General features: G+C 39.5%; 1 protein-coding gene across 1 annotated transcript; it reads right to left on the reverse strand.

Annotated features, from left to right (window-relative positions):
* Nucleotides 1–7,404: 7,404 nt before the first annotated feature.
* On the reverse strand, nucleotides 7,405–9,593 carry LOC147854310 (uncharacterized). Its single transcript, XM_087331517.1, has 3 exons — nucleotides 9,047–9,593; nucleotides 8,536–8,934; nucleotides 7,405–7,798 (listed from the first exon to the last, which is right to left on the reverse strand). Exons 1-3 carry the CDS (start codon nucleotides 9,512–9,514, stop codon nucleotides 7,571–7,573), a joined length of 1,095 nt encoding a protein of 364 aa, XP_087187643.1. The 5' UTR covers nucleotides 9,515–9,593; the 3' UTR covers nucleotides 7,405–7,570.
* Nucleotides 9,594–17,984: the final 8,391 nt, after the last annotated feature.

Consider the following 17,984-nt stretch of genomic DNA (forward strand, 5'->3'; position numbering starts at 1 on the left):
ATATACTCATGTCTACATAAAACACCTTATATATGCGGCCGCCTTCAGATGCAACACTTCCCCCAAGTCGCTACATCAATCTTGTTTGGCCTTTTATCTTCGAACTGCATTGGCAGCCAAAGGTCTTTGAGCATGTCCCGCATCTTCGACTTACACACCGAATAGTTGGAGCCGGTAAGTTTGAACATGCCGCCGAATGAGTCTTCCATAGCTCTGATATCAGTTTGTTAAGATCGTGACCGGCCACAACTGGTTACACTCCAAATGTTTAGGTGCAAAGATCTAGAAAAGGTAGTGCTCAAACAGAAACGAGAAGGCAAAAAACACAAGTACTGAGACACAAGATCTTTTATGTGGAAAACCCGAAAAGGGCAAAAGCCATGCGGGTTCGCAAACCCCAAGAAAACAGAAACACTAATAATGAGGGAGGAATACAAGGAGGCTCCGAGGCAACAACCTTGAGCTTGTCTTCGTCAAATTGACGAATGCAGAGTTACTCACACACTCTCTCTCCTACTCACAGTTACAAGGGCAACAACCTTCTAACTAATAATGATCAACCTCTTAAATTTTGCCCTAGTTGTATATATATACTAATACAACTTTTTGACTATTTACAACTATAGCCCACAAGGGGCACATTTGGACTATTTACAAATATTGTCCTCCGAATCGGCTATTAAATCGATTTTCGATTTCGATCTTGGCCTCAACCAAATTACCCATGTGTCCTCAATTCAGTTTGTTCTCTTCTTCCCATCCGGGGGATAGAACATATTTGCTCTTAAAGTTTTAGGCCAAATGGCCAACTCAATGTGAGAAAGGACAAACCCTATGTGGAGAAGCTATAAAAGTCACTTTTTGTGACTTTTGAGCTTCTTTTTCTAACCGACAATCTCGAGCCCCTTCTATTGCTTGAGCTTGACCTCTCTCTTCTCCCAAGTGATTAGGGTTAAGTACTAAGTATTATACAAGCCTTAATAACCCCTCTTCTTGTATGTGTTATATGATTCTAATTAATCGAGGTATGGTTAGTGTCATCATATGTAATCCTTTGCTTTTAGCACATATGCAAGTTCTTAACACTTATGCCTTGTGAGAATAGTCCTAGCAATGTAAGAGTGAGAGTTCGGGATACTAGGGCCTTATGATACTAGCAGCTCAAGGACAATTGTCCTTGCATGATTGGCCACCATTAGGGTATACGATGGTCTCAACCCATCAACCAAAGAGTCCAAAAATAAGAGAGATCCCTTGCGGACATATAGACATGCCCTCAATGTAAGACACCTTGAGGCAATGCTATAATATTGTGTCTTCTTTCTCATCACTATTCCTCAATATTGATACAATGTTAGTGCTTTTTTAAAAATCTTTTACAAGCTTGAACATTTTGAGATGAGCGTTGCAAGATTAGATTTTTGATAGAACTCTCACATCTTTACTAAGAGAGAGGTTCATGATAGAACTTTCAACCCTCTTTACATTAAGTTTAGCTTTTAGATAACAAGGTCACATAGTGTGTCTTTTGTTGCAATGTGCAAGTATAAGAGCTTCTGGTATAGCTAAGTCTAGTAACAATAGGCCAATAGGCCAATTTTGATTGTGTTCACTAAGGATGCATTACATTCTTTCACAAATACATAGTCAACTACATCACTTCCTCCTCGCAAATTTGGGAAACATGTCAAAATAACTTGGGTAATGGGAGATGGGAAAATAAGTAAAGATACTTGCAACAAGGAAAGAAGCAAGTGACATGTGATAAGCCATTTCCTCATGTTTAGATAAAAAGAGCATTTTCGTAGCTTCCATGAGGATAGAAGTATGTTCTTCTTTTGGAGAGCCTTATTGAGCACTTTTCATACGGTAAACCATTGATGAGAAAGTGGCCCATTAGGTTGATGCGAAAGTATGCCTTAGCAGGTGCTATGGGAAAGCAAGTGTTTTTGTTCACAAACAAGAGACTCGAGCCTGTAAATTCAACTCACAACAACTAAGTATTGTCAATTTTAATTTCAAAGCATATTGTTAGATAGTTATGATATGTGAAGTTCTTATTTTATAGTCATTTTAGATTGTACTACTAAGGTTATTCATGCTCTAGAAGTGCAATGGAGTGCTTTCCAATTAGTTGGTTTTCGTTCACATGAAATATGTCGTCTACATAAAGAATTAATATTTTCTTTAATGACATCCACTTAGAAATGTAGTTTTTATTTTTATTTTTATTTTTATATAAAAGATTTTCTTCAATAATCTTAAGAACAAAACGCCCAAAGGCTACAACTTGAACCTAGCTACCAAGAAGGTTACAACTTTCTTTATACAATGATATAAACTACGAGGATGTTTACATTTGTTGATATTCAAAGAGTCCATGGAAGTCGATATTGCCATTGAGGCTCTTGAGCTACCATTGTAAACAGGGGCACCTTTTTCCATAAATGAAGAAGCGTTTTCCTTTTCTTGTTCACAGTATCTGGGGAACCTTGCATATTGTTATATAAAAGATTTTCTTCAATAATATTAAGAACAAAACGCCCGAAGGCTACAACTTGAACCTAGCTACCAAGAAGGTTACAACTTTCTTTATACAATGATATAAACTACGAGGATGTTTACATTTGTTGATATTCAAAGAGTCCATGGAAGTCAATATTGCCATTGAGGCTCTTGAGCTACCATTGTAAACAGGGGCACCTTTTTCCATAAATGAAGAAGCTTTGTCCTTTTCTTGTTCACAGTATCTGGGGAACCCTGCATATTGTCATACTGACCACAGACTACAGCCATCAAGTTCTCCCATAACTCAAACAACACATCTCAGAGATGAATGTCTACCCCATCATAAAGTAGGTTACATCGATATTTCCATAATACCCATAATGTTATTGTGGACACAGTTTTCCAAATTTGGACAGATCGCACCTACTTTCGAGGTTGCTGGAAGGGCCTTACTAATATCAATCTTCTATTATGTATTGTCATTGCCTCATGAACATCGTTTGCCTCATACAACATTAAACCGGAGTGTAATACTCCCCACATCGCTAATCCCCATGAGAATAAGCAACCTACATTTATTGTTAGGAATAAAGACACGACTTTCTTCCATACTTGTTGAGCAAAAGAACAAGACCATAAGACATTATTGGTAGTCTCTTGAGGTTCATGGCAAATGGCACATTGCCGCAAATTGGGTGTCACATTCCCTTTCAATGCATGACCAACTGGTAGAGCCATATGCACTAGAATAACCATCGAAAGAGAATAAATTTAGTTGGCCCCTTGAATGACCATATCCATTTCCAATAGGTTCTCAAATGCAAAGTGGAAACACCCCAATTGATCCAATGTTTCTGAGTTGCTGGTATCTTTACATTCTGAGAGAGCAGTAATGATCTTCCAAGTTTTACTGAGTACTCTGAAAAAAGGGGACCTTTACGATTCTTTTCCCCCAAGGAGTGTGACCAAAGCCAACCCCATGGATCCCATGTTAATCTTGCAACAAGTTCTTTTGAATATAACCACATGATATCACACATATGAGCAATTGATGGATAAGGATCAAGGATCCATTTCTTTCCGGTTTTAGCAACCACTCTAACTGGTGCACTTCGTAAGTCCTGTAGATAATTGCAATCAAAGGTATAAGATTGCAATCTATTGTTGTCTAGGACCTGAAAATACGACATGTGCCCATTAGGTGAAACACCCTTAATAGCCATCAATATATCATTTGTGACGCATCCAAACCATAGATGTTCCTGCCTCGGTTGGAAGGTTGTTAAAAATGAAGAATATGTTACTGATAAGGTTGCCGTCATTATCTTGGCACCATGAACTGATTGTAGATGTACAAGTCGATCTTCTTGTGACATTTGTTGAAACTGTGTTCACGTTCTTACAGATGCAGCTAGCCCATTATCCAATTTACCCCAAGCAAGGTGAGGACGCATGCCCAATACTTTTCCTGCATTATCCCAAAATAGAGAATTGCCAAGCATAGGTTGATTAAGTAATGCATACCAAGTAGAAGGTTTGTCCTTTAGCAATAATGATTTAATTGCATCCCATGCTCTTATGATTCTTAGCAAAAATCTATTGGATGCAAGATTTCTCCTTGGTGTTTTCATGTCATTCAAGAACAACCACTTTAAAGAGGGTGACCATACTCCTGTCTTAGGAGTTAATTGCATTAACTGATTTAAAAACATTCCTTTCCACGCTTCTGATCCTGGCAACAAACCTCTGATAACAAACTTAGTCAAGAGAGCTCTTGACTGCATCAAAGGATCTATCAAACCCAACCCTCCATTAATTTTAGGTTGAATCAACCATTCCACGCAACTTTGGCTACTTTCGGAGAGCCATGTTTTCCCCCCCAAAGGAAATTCCGGATCAAGCTTTGCAATTTTGTCATTGCTGATCTAGAAAATAGCCACACATATGTTATAAACCACATTGATGCCAATAGTATTGTATTTGCTACTACAACGCAACCCGCAAAAGACAATTGTTGGGCATCCCAATACATTAATTTATGTTTTATTGATAATAGCAATGGAGATAGCATTACTTATGGCCTTAAATCTATTCCAACCATACATCCTAAATATCGAACTGGCTCACCACGATGAAGCCATCGGAAAGCATGACCTGGATACCACTCAGGATGATTTTTTGCACCAACTGAAAGGCCAACTGACTTAGTCCAGTTAAGTGATGCACCTGTAGCATCTGAGAAAACTTGCAAAGCATTTTGTACCCGATCGAGATTACTGATCTCCCCATCAACATAGAGGGCTATATCATCTACAAATTCAACATCCAGTACAGTGGATTGTGTAATAGGTAATACTAATCCTTTGATACCAGTAGTTGATGATCTTAGGTAGGAGGACAAAGCTTCCCCAAACAAGATAAAAAGAAATGGGGCAAGAGGGCATCCTTGCCTCACAGACCTGGATATAGGAAATAGTGTCTCGTATTCTCTAGTAAACAAAATAGAACTAGAAGCATGCCTATAAAGGGATGAAACACCTTTTATCCATGCGGCTGGAAAACCTAATCTCGATAGCACTGCCTCAAGAAAGTCCCAATCCACTTTATCATATGCCTTTTCAAAGTCAAGCAATAATACTGCAAGTTGTTGTTTATGTTGCTGAGCTAATGCAACCATTTCCCAGTACAAAAAGATATTATAAAAAATACTTCTATCTTGTAGGAAGCCACATTGTGTATCATGAATAATAGACAACAATATAGGTCGTAGTCTAACTGCAATAGTTTTTGCCACTATCTTATACACAACATTAAGCAATGTTATTGGTCGCCACTTGGAGACTTCATCACATTGAGCATCCGATTTAGGAATCATATATATGATCCCTTCTGTCCATTCCTCAGGCATATTACCCGTTGAGAATATTAAATTAACTACTCTAGTAATGAGAGAACCAATAGAATCCCAATAATGCAAATAAAAGCCAATTCCTATTCCATCTTTTCCGAGACAAACATCTTTACCTAAGGATTTAGCCGCAACAAATACCTCTTGAGATGTAAACAGTTGTAATAATTGAGAGGCCATTACATCTATAACCTTATGTTCAATAGTTGCAAGAACAACTTGTCGCTTATACAAATTATCTGTCGTAAAAGATTCAGCCAACAATAAGTTCTGATAATAATCCGAGACTATACTTCGCATCTCAGAGCCGTATGATGTATAGGATCCATCAAGCCGCTTCAAAGAAGTAATAGAAAGAGGTCTAGCTTTTCGTTTAAATTGATTAAAGAATTCCTCATTGACCCGATCTTGCCTTTGCGACCAACGAGCAACATTACGATGATAAAAGAAACTTGAGCGTGCTTCCTGTTTTTCCTTTAGACTGATTTTTACTTGCTGCAAATCACGACATAATATAGATGAAGTTGGATACCTTTCCAAAAGTTGTTGTAATGTTGCCAAAGCATGACGCAAGTTAGCAATCTCTGAATCGCAGTGATAAATTGATGTTGAAACTATTTCTGTGAATAGAATCATTGTATCGAGTATGGCATGAGTCATATTGCTAAGCAAACAGTCATCAGAGAAATTGTATTTTGACCATATTTGTATGATTGACGTCCGATGATTATCCTCAAATAACATTGCAGGAGGGATACGCACCTGTAACTTCAGAGGGTCGTGGTTAGAGATAGCTGATCCTGGAATAATTCCTATGGATCCACTTGCTTCCTAAACAAGAAATGTAGAATTTTGTTATTACTCTAGAAGTCAAGCATTGATCATGGACATTCCTTGATGATCGCATTGCAAAGCAAACCTCAAGAACTAATATCAAAATCATTACCATGCACATATAAACACTTCTTATGACTCTCGAATAATAATTTCCATGTGATGAATGTGGTAGATCATCAAATTCATAGGTACTCAAAAACCTAAAGGTTGTCAACATCCGATATGCCTTTACTGTGTTACAAATTTATAAACATAGCCCAAAAGTCTTGCCTCTTGTCGAAATTATTTAACAAGGATTAAAGAGTAAAAGGTTGTACATTATTTCAAGAACATATCACATATAAGGGAACTCGTCAAGAATATTTATAAGTGAAATAAGCTATCGTAAACTAATTTATGTACATTTGATTTTCGAGGTCTAACATGGCAAACCAACTTGTTGTAATAACCTATAAACCCATGACACACGATATGAAAGTAAACAAAGGAGAAACAATAGAAAACATAATTTCATTTCTGCAAGCCATCAACACAATGAGGGTATATGGGTGACTCGGGCATCATTTACACTTGTTGACGTTAAGTTAGAAGAGCTCATTGGCTCTACCATACAAACAAGAATCGAGTACCAGTTGTACCCGATGAACACGAGTCATGAGAACTTTCGTCCAACATATCAAATTATAAGATGCCATGTTTGGACGTTGGTAAGCGAAAGAGATGTGGCCGTTGAAAAGGGAGGGGCACCTATATCCAATATCAAGTTAGTGCAGTTGAAAAGGGAGGAGCACCTATAGCCAATATCAAGTTAGTGCAAGAGGGAGGGGGACTATTTGTGACTCAAAGATGTTGCAATTGTCTTGGCATTAGACAAAGGGGCTTAAAAAGTTAAAAGTTGGGGGTTGCAAGGGTTTTTTTTTCTTGTGACCGAGTGAATGAGTGCCAACCGATTGGCCCATTTGTTTGTTTGTTTTTTTCCTTTACTCGTGACAAGAGAAGGAGTGTGGCATCGAAGCATGTTTTGACGAGTGGAGAGGTGTTACATTGATATGACACCTAAACCCTAGACCCCCTAAACCGGGGCTAGGGAGAGAGAGAGAGAGAGCATGGCCCCATGGGCTCTTACTCTTGCTATTGCACTTAGTCTTAAGTCTTTGCTTTTTACTCTTGCTCTTGTTCTAGCTGGTGTATGTGTGTGTGTGTGTGTGTGTGTGTGAAAATAAATTAAATATGATATACTAAAGGAGAGAGGATTACATAATGTGGTGATAAAAAATCCTAATAAGAAAAGGGAAGAGAGATTTTATTTATTTTTCTTCAGAGGCGGAGGCTGTGCCCTAGCTTGGGCCGCTTCTCGGCCTGCGGTGGTGGGGGCCAGCTGGCGCCGGCGAATCTGGGCCCTTGGTCGGCGGCCACCGCATCCGACGGCTCGCATTTCTCGTGGCCGGACATAACGGCCGCAGTAGTGTCAGTGGTCGCCGCCGCCGCCGCCGCAGCCCGCCGCTCCTCCTTCTTGTATCGTATCCCGCATGCATTGCACAGTGACTGCCAAATAAAATAAAAATCACCAGATATTCAAAAAAGAAGAAGAAATGAGTAGCTTAAAAAAAAAAAACCCCAAAAAGAATAAATCCAGAAAAACAAAAAACCAAAGAACAAAATGATTCTGCTTTCTGCTTTCTGCCTTTTCTGTGCTTTTCATAGCCCTTTTGCCAAGAATAATTATAGCTCTTTTTACCAAACCTTCAACTTTGGATACATTCCAAAAAAAAGTGCGTCCTTCCCCCCTTTCTGTTCCCCATGCAAAATCTATCAGGAGGTTTCCATCGGACCAATGCCAGGGGGGTCCTTCCGACCAATGCCTTATAATCTCGATCATGCCCACAATGTCTCCGCCCCGACAGGACACCTTCGATTCGAACTATAGCATTTTTACGAGCGATCCCCATCTGCCTCTAACCAATGTTCATATTTCGTTACTCGACCATCATCAATGCAGGGGTGAAATGTCCCTTGCGATCTTATGGACAACCTATCGATCGATGCCTTACAAAATGTCCCTCGCGATCTTACGGACAACCTAACGATCCGTGGCAAAATGTCCGCCCCTCCAAAAGAATTGGCTTCCCTCTTTGGCATTGTTTAGTGCAATGTGCAAAATAAGGAGCTTTTTACTTAGATGGACACATTCATATTAAAGCCTTATGTTTGCAGGTAGAGATTTTGCCTTACGGTTTTATTAATACATTGTGGATTGCCATAGATCTCTCTTTCTCTCTTACCTTGGGACCTTGGGGACCATTCCTCCACAAGGGCGTCCGCATTGTTTTACACTGGGCGCAGATACGTATCACGAAGTTGGACGGCGACGGATTGCCGGCCGGGCCGGGGTTCGGGGGACCGTCCCGAGGAGGCGGGGTGTGAATTGGAGCCGGGGACGAGAAATTGATGGGAGGCAGCGTAGGAAAGCCCCCTAGCACGCTGAGCATGTGATCCCGATGGCGTTGGGCCCACGGAAAGGCGGCGGCGGGCCGTGGCGGCGCCGCCGTTTTGGCTTCCCTCGTGAAGGCGCTGGAGAACATTCCCGGCGGCGGTATCACTCCCGTCGCACGTGACGCCGTGGCTCCGCCGCCGCCGCCACGTGACGTCGGCTGCTGCCGGGCCCGGTGCTCATACGACGCCTGGACAAGAGTAACGAATTTTTCAAACACTGCCGAAGAGATTCATATGTCGAGCAATGATTAAAAGAAAGCAGAAAAAGCAGAAAGCTGAAAGCAGAAAGCAGAAACTGGCCTGCGTGCTCTGCTGCCATTGCCTGCAGACGCTGCTCAGGACGGGCCTCTGCTGTGATTTCGCCCTGCCACGTGCCGCCACCGCATCCCGCCACGTGGACTGCGGCGACCGTACCCTCATCGGCTCCGGCTCCGGCTCCGGCTCTTCGCCCGCCGCCGATCGCCCTGTCCCCAGGTGGAGCGTGCAGTCCACGTCCGCGTCCATCGCCACGGACCTTGCGGAGCTCTCCTCAATGCATCGTAGGAAGTCGTATTCGCGTAGCTCTCTGCACATCATCGGTTCAGAAAGAGAGGACGATGATGATGATGATGATGATGATGATGAAGACGAAGACGAGGATGATGAAGGTTCTGCTGCTATAATGGTCGATTCAGCAGAGCAATGGTTATGATGGGAGCTCGAATTACAGGAGTTGCGGAACATGGAGTAATCGAGAGGGCACCTGAGGTGACAAGAATTCATGCGCATCTGAGCGGGATTGAAAATATATACATATACGTATATAGACAAACACAAACACACACAGAGAGAGAAAGAAGATCGATATATATATTATATATATAAGAGTTAGAAGAATAAGCAGAAGTTATGGTGAGCAGAGAAGAGGAAGAAGGCTTGGCTGCAAAGATGAAAGAAAAGAGGAGACGCAGAGAGAGAACTTTAGCCAAAACTGGAGGAGGTAGAGCAGGTTTAATTGCGCATGATTATTCTGATATGATCATTGCGATTATGATGATGATGATGATGATGATGATGATGAGTTTGATTATGATGATGATGATGGGCGGGAGTGAAGGGAGGCGCTAGATTCGACGTAGAAAAAGAGGGCTATTTCTCATAGATTTTGAAGCAGGCCTACGGTATACGGTCTACTGATACGGTTACAGACCGGGGCGGAGACGTATACGTATAATTCATACAACGACCTTTTTATCCTGTATATACATACATATATATGGGAAGTAAAAACAATATATATAAATAATATCAGTTGTTATTATTATGATTATTATGATTGAGTATTTGTTTTTTTTTTAAAACAAATGTCTGATCGCATTATTGGATTTGTTTTTTAATTTAAGTTTTATTTATTTGCAGCATTTGTGGACAAAGCAATACGGCACGTGCGAGATGAGTGTCGTAATGTCAGAGAGACAGAGAGAGAGAAAGAGAAGACGTATAAAGGGCGGCGCTGCTGCCCCGCTCGCACCCGCAATAAAATAATTAATTAAAATTAAAATTAAAAAAAAGTATTGCTTTTTAAAATAAAATAAGAAAAAATAGAAGAATAAGAATTATTTTTTAAAAAAGAGTCTTTCTACTTGACTTAATTCATTAATTAATTAACGAAAAAAACAAAAAACAACTAATACTACTTCAAATTTCCTCTACAACAAAATCTCATAAATATAAATTATATACATACATATGTATGTATTAGTTAAATCCAACAACCACCCAAAATTAAACATAAAACAAATTCAAATAAAAAGGAATTAATTAATATTTATATAAAACATAAATAAATAAATAAATACGTTACTACTAAGTCACCCCCCCCCCCCCCCCATTTTTATTAATTAATAATGGGAAGGAAGAAGGAGGAGGAGGTGAGTTATCGCTGCCTTTCCATTGTGTGGTAAAAAACAAAGAAGGTTTCCTCTTTTAGGTGTTATTATATAGATAGGGTTCAAAGCTAGCTAGCTACTAGCTCTATACATAATACATCCATCCTTACATACTCATCCACATATACATACATTTTATACGTATATTTGGTATGATCTAACAATCCCTAGGCCCTATATGTACATACATGTATGTCATCCTTCTATAGTATATATATACGTATGTATGTATGTAGATTGTACACCCACCTTGTTTTCCTCCTTCTTATTTTTTATCCCTCCATAAAAATACACATACATCAAAGCAGTAATGATTGCCCAAACAAAAGAACAAAAATAAAACTTCATGAAATATTTTGTACATTCATGTCACCATGAGGTAAACTTATGGCCCCCTCCCCCCCCATCCCTTCCCCTAGGTGGATCTCACCCAATATCTAGGTTGGGTGGGGAGAGAGAGAGAGAGAGAGAGAGAGAGAGAGAGAGAGATTGGATTTATGAGCACTTTACTCCGGGCTGCCCCATTAAATGAGTCGCCTTCTACAAGAATGCCGATGAGGTGCCTCCACATGTGAGTGGGCTTGCTAAAGCGTCCTATCGAGCATTTCCCCCCTTAGTTTGATCGATCTCTTCGAACAAGCAAACAATTATAAGGATGTATATTGCTTCGTGCTTGTATGCCACATTGGCCTCTTTGCTAAACCTTTTATGATGATGTATATTGTTTTTCTCTCATAGGCCATGTTCACCTCACTTCTTGCTTTGTCTTTCCAAACACATTGTTGCGATTAGTAGATGCACTATGTCGATGTGAACCTTCCTTCTCTTGCAAATGAGATTGGTGATCAATTGGTCGTATTGCATTGGCATTACAACGCCATTGTTACAAAACATGAAGTCTTTGTTGGGGCAAAGACCACTTATGAAATGAATAAGATGAATCGTGCTAGTTTCAATCCAAATATGCCAAAAGACAATTGTGCTCGTTTATAGAGATTTTTAATATTTTTAACACAATAATTGTACACGGTTTTGAATCTTTGTATGGATTAAGACACGTTTGGAGGTCAACCCAACATTATGTCTCTTTTAGTTTAATGTTTCCGTTATCTAGAACTCATGTAATATCCCTTGGATGTTATGAGAGTTGTCATATCACACTCAATTCCACAAGATTGTGCACAGAATCAACCACTCAAGGGTTTAAGTTGTTAGCATGTAGATGGACATGCACCTTACAACCTAATTTAGCTAAAAGAAACTAACAAATTTTTATTGATAAATTGCTACTCCAATAGTCATAATATAGATTTTTATCAGACTATTTTGAAGCCGTGCAATTGACGACAATTTTTCAACATCCATCATGTACCTTCACATGCTCGAGGTTATTACACCATATTGTTGCAATACTGACAATCAATATTGTACTCGTTCATGTGAAATAATGATTGACCTTAGTGCCCTTTGTAATGTTGAATCGACAATCAACATGGTAATTCTACGTATGAGACAATGATTGAGGTGGGTGCACAGTACTATTGCATCACCAATAAAGATTATTGGTGCACGACATTGCGCCCATAATGGCTTGCTCTAGTTTCCACATCTAGAATGTACCTTTGATGATCGATTGCATTGTATAACATTGTTGCACCCAATATGAAGATTGTAATGTTGCACAATTCTGATAAGCATTCTAGTTATTATGGGTATATGGGTGTGTGTTTCATTCAACGCCGATCCTCATTAAGTTTATTTTTATTGTTCATAGTTTATTGCAAGCTAGTAACTTGTGTTAAATTCACCAACGATGGTTCTCGTTAGTATGCCCATGAAGAGTGTGCAAATGTACGTCAAAATGCTCGATATAAATTGAAACATGCATAATATACGAGTTACATGAAAATGATATGTAGTCTATCTCTTTTCCATTGAGATCGTATCTAGCACTTTTACAAGTTGGTTCAATAAGAATAGAAAATTAATGTTAAGCGATCGTGTACCGATGTGTAAAAGCTGATAACCTTTATGTTCGTTCCTATATTGTTTGTACCATATCTATTCACACATCCAATGTTATTATCGGCCACACTATTGCGATGATTAGTAGGGATAAACCTTATAAAACACTTTTTTCAAAGAGTTGGCATTCAATACTACAATGTGAAGGAAACCCTTTGTGCCATGTTTGGCCATGCCATTTCATGACAAACTCAAATCTCTCAAGAATGAGGAACAATGACACATATGAGGATATGCCTCAATATCCAAAGTGCTGCACGGAGAAAAACAAGATGTGAGTTATATTATTGAAAAAGCATGCAGGGGGTTTCGAAACTCGCGAAGGATTGTTAGAAAGACTATAAGACCAATGACGAACCTGCATATAAACCAAAACCCACAGCAGAATTGTGGAGGAATCATTGTAATCCTGAGGGGGCAGGAGGAACATCGGCAAACCGTACAAAGAAGAAAAAAGAGGCACGATCGAGCGGCAATAAAAACAATGGGGGGGGGGTTGAGAAAAATAGCAATGAGACGACGAGATCCGAAAGGAGTGTTCATCACGAGGGGAGAAACAATGAGGTGGACCAAGGGAAGCCTGGCCTAGATCCAAGCAAGAATGTCCGGACGAAACATAAAAGAGAAGAAACCTCTCAGTTTTTTGTTTTGGTTTGGTTTGGTTTTCTTGTGGGGGGTGGGGCAAAAGGTCTAGAAAATAAAAAGGAGGCCCAACATCGGATCACAAACGTCCAATCCACGCTGACGTGGAGCCATCTGGTTTTTTTAATTTCTTTTGTTTATATTGTTTTTAAAAATTGATTTTGTTTTTTGTTTTTTTTTTCTGACAGGTTTTTTTTTTTTCTTTTATGGTTTTGGCCGGGCAGCCGTAAAGTAAGACTGCCACATCGGCCTTGGAATGCGGAGCCAATTAGGGCCACAGTTCTGCCAGATCAGCATTGGAATATGCGCACCCTTGTGGGCCCCACCCAGACAAAAAAAAACCAGGCGTTACCTGCCACGCTGGCACACGCCCCCATGCTGAGCTGGCACTCCAGATCGCCCCTCCACCCATTCTTCCTTTTTGCCTTTTTCAATTCGTTTTCTACATAAATGCGATTTAGGTGTTTAAAACTAAAATAAAATGAGAGAAACTTAGAAGAGAGCAAAGAAGAAGCAAAAACTCCTCTCCTCCATGCTCTTGTGTTGTAAGGGTTGTTTCACATGCGCAACATAATACCGATATTATTGTGTTGTGCCAGTGAAGATTGTCATGGGGGTTGTTTTGGTGGAAGAATAGGTGGAAAACGAGGAATCGAACTAGTGTCCCCACCTCCTCGTTAAGGTTGATTCCATGCCCCCCCCCCCCTCCCCATATATATATATATATGCCCTGAATCGGTTCTAATGCATGAATTCACATTAATGCGACGTATTTGACATTGCTTCCGCAAGGAATGATCCGAGCTAGAAAGAACTTTCCGCCATTGTATGAGTGAATTCAATATGATTTTGCCAGATTTATGATCGATTGCATGGGAGGAATGTTGCAAGGGTAGAAAAGGTTTAAATCGGCATCGCCAAATTTCTTCAGGACTCCATATGGTCAATAAATGGATGTAATTTAAGGTTTCAGTTGGAATAAAATGAAAAGAGAGTGCAATTTGTTTATAATTAGCGTGGATTTTTTTGTAACCAAGACATTGTTATGTTGGAATACATTGGGAGCAACACTTTGTTATGTTGTAAACAAGACACTAGGAGGCTAGAGCTTATTATTTTTCTCTAGGAGGCAAGAGCTAATTTGCATTTGCGAAGTTGAAAGTAGTTGTCGTCTTCACTAGTAAGAAGTCGGCATTTTTTAGATGGATGGGCATGGCATGCAAGCATTTAGTGAGATTGCCAAAGGCGATAAACTAACCTCTAGGAAAAAGACTTAAGGGAGGATAACATTTTTCATAGTTTGTGGTAGTTTATCGTGTGTGCAATGCAATACGAAATGTTCCAAAAGATCTAGAATGATACATATTGTTTATGTAGAATTTCCAATGTTAGGAATTTACATTTTTTTCCCAATATCCTAGTACCAATGCTCTTGCATCCGTGCAATGTAGACTCCAACATGTTATTGCTTCTTTTTGGGTATGATTCCTATGGTTTTTCATTACTCTAAAACATTATAGGCCCACTTGCATTTACTTCCATACCATCTTAATTAGGTTATGGATTCAATGCCGTCGTTTAGATCTTGAATCCAATCAATTTTACTCCCTCCACCCCTCCACTTTTAACAAAAGAAATCACCTTTGTTGTTGTCGAGTTAAATTTCTTATTCATGTTATGAGAACCTAACAGAGCATGATGGTTCATGGATGCCAAAGGGTGTTGAATTATAGCTCAACATTAACCAAAAAAGTAGTGTATCTAATAAAAAACTCACATGAGCGGTATAATCTCAACACTAATATCGAAAAGCCGTTTGCTATTTCAAGAAGGATTCAATAACAAGGGAAGAGCTTATTTGCAGAGTAACTAACTCAGTGTATTTACGAACGATGTAATGCCTCCTATCGAGATCACAATAACAAGGGACTTAACTAACACTTTATTTATGAACAATGCATGCTTCGTAATGTGGTCGTATATTTCTTGAAAGATTTGTTTCGAGGCAAATGACATCGACGCAATCTAACCGAGGGTACGAAGACAATCTTTGGGCATAGAGAGCATGGGATATTTACGATACATCGATCCCCTCCCCCCCTCCCCCCCCTCCCCCCTCAATCTCCATACTATCACCATACTATCTATATGCATATATTTACGATGCATCGGTGTCCCACTATAAAAACCAAGCTTGAAGCCGAGCACACGCAAAAACATATATGTCTACGGTACATCCGCGAGGGGGTATTGGCAAGAGAGGTTAGGCAAGCTATGTGTGTGTATGATGATACCAATGGGTATAAGCGAGTGTGTGGAGATGGTTAATGCACAAATACATAGTGAGAGGAGGAGGCCTTTCTCTCTCTCTCTCTCTATGTATGTATGTATGTATTTATATTTATATGTATACATATACAGATATGATATACATATATACTTACTTAGTCATATCAGAACTAGTGGGCCCAATGAGAAATGGTCAGTAAATCCGAAAAGCAGAAGAAGAATGAAGAATGAAGAAGGTGAAGGGAAAAAAAAACAGTATGGAGGCGAATTTGTGTGGGGGGGGGGGTGACGTCATGGCGCGCGATTTAATTAATTAATGAGAGGGCAGGTGTCATTTTCACGTCCGCCATGCGGATTTTTGGGCTCCTCTGACGTTGACGTTGACGTCAACTTCGACGTTGACGTCAACTTCGACGTTGACGTCTGCCGTTTTGACGTGGACGTGCGGGCATTTTTTTGTTGACGTCGGCGGGTTCTCTCACGTTCACATTTAATTGCCCCCCATGAGGGAAAAACGCAAAAAGCGAAAGAAAGAAAACAAAAATGTAACTATGTTTTTTTTCCCTCATATGTATGTATGTATTTATGCATGAATTTGTGTGTGTGTGTGTGTGTGTGTGTAAATATGTATATATGCATCTATTTGTGTATGTATGTATGTATGTATGTATCATGTATGTATGTATCCATATAAGTATATATGTATGTATGTATTAGTGTGTGTACGTACGTAATGTATGTATATATGTATGTATGTATTAGTGTATGTAGGTACATACGTACGTAATGTATGTATATATGTATGCATGCATGTGTGTGTGTGTGTGTGTGGACAAATGGGACGCACATGCTACATACACTTGGCTTTTGGGCAATCCATGGACAGAAGCAAATGGACCGGCCGGCCCGGCCATTCAGAGCGCCCGTTCTAATTTGGCCGTCTTTCGTGCCAAATATGTCTCTCAACACATAACCGTCCATACATACGCCTATGCGAAAAATAATACATACATGATATCATGTACATAACAAATATAAAAATGTAGCGATATACCAATGCATATCCATGTGTCTAAAGGTTATGTATGTGCATAATCTTGATTGAGATGTGTACACGACATGTATGCTACTGTTTAATGTGTGTTTCTGTCGAGTGAGTATAGGGTGTGCGTGGGACCACATATCTATATCTACATGGGATTCTCCTCCAACCACAAAACGACCGTGTCGCCAATTCCAAGGAACAATGTACCTTCTCCCTCTCATTACTCCTCACTCCCTCCTTAATGCTTATTGTCATCTTTCCCACCCCTTCACTTCCTCCCCACTATCGGTCTATATCTACAAGGTGATTTTATCGCAGAGAAATAGTGCCACTCTAGAAGCTTGTACCTTGTGACTTCACCCCTTGCCTCGTAAACAAATCTTACCAACCACCTCGCCGTGAACGTGTCGGAATTTCATAAACTATTCCCTTTGCTCGTGATCTTTTGTCTAGAGTTTCCGTGGTCAATCGACTATCGAAAACCTTTATGTATGTAGTAGTGTTACCATGCGGATTGTGTACATAGGTTTCCATTAAAGACATATACATACTTTGATCAATTGTTGAAGGGCTTTCCCATCTCGTACTATGCTTGTTCTTTTAACATCCCATGGATCAACAAATAATTTGAAAGCTTCCCAAACGTGGGTGTGTTTGTGTTCTTATTCAAGTCTTAAATGAGCACTATGAACATAAAATTTGTTCATATTTGGGAGTTTCTCATTACCAATAACATCCCCAAGTGATTATGAGCATGGTGTCCCATGGTTTTGGAACACTAGTTCCTTTAATAAATCCGTTAAACAACTCCTTGCCACTTGAATGTTTCAAAGCATCATTTATTGATGCCAATTCAACAAAATCAATATCTCGCCCACTTTTTATAGTACAGAAATGCCCTAAATGTTACCATTCATGATAATTCTTGAGCTTTTCATGAGCCCCATGCTAATAGATAATCTTTTCCAAATCATGTCAATTTGTGGTTTGTAAGGGGTCTAAACTAAGAGTCACACACTAAATGTTGCGTTAGTTAGTGAAATGACATTTTACAATCTCCTAAACATTGTATTACATGGTAAACAAACAAGAGTTAAGAAACAAGGGGGTAAATATTGTCTTCACATGTTCATTAAATCTTTCTAGAGAAGGGCACCAAATTTAGTACATCACAAAGCCCTAACACATCGCCGTTTTGACGATATAAACATATAAAAGTAATAAATTATTTACAGGTACAAAAACTAGATTTTATAACCATAAGAGTGACACCAAAAAGATTTTCAAAAAGGAAAACACCAATATACCC

The sequence above is a fragment of the Azolla caroliniana genome, unplaced genomic scaffold (genome assembly GCF_043228905.1).
Source record: "Azolla caroliniana isolate FFs.n. ecotype wild unplaced genomic scaffold, voAzoCaro1.0.p SCAF_15, whole genome shotgun sequence".
Taxonomy (NCBI): Eukaryota; Viridiplantae; Streptophyta; class Polypodiopsida; order Salviniales; family Salviniaceae; genus Azolla; species Azolla caroliniana.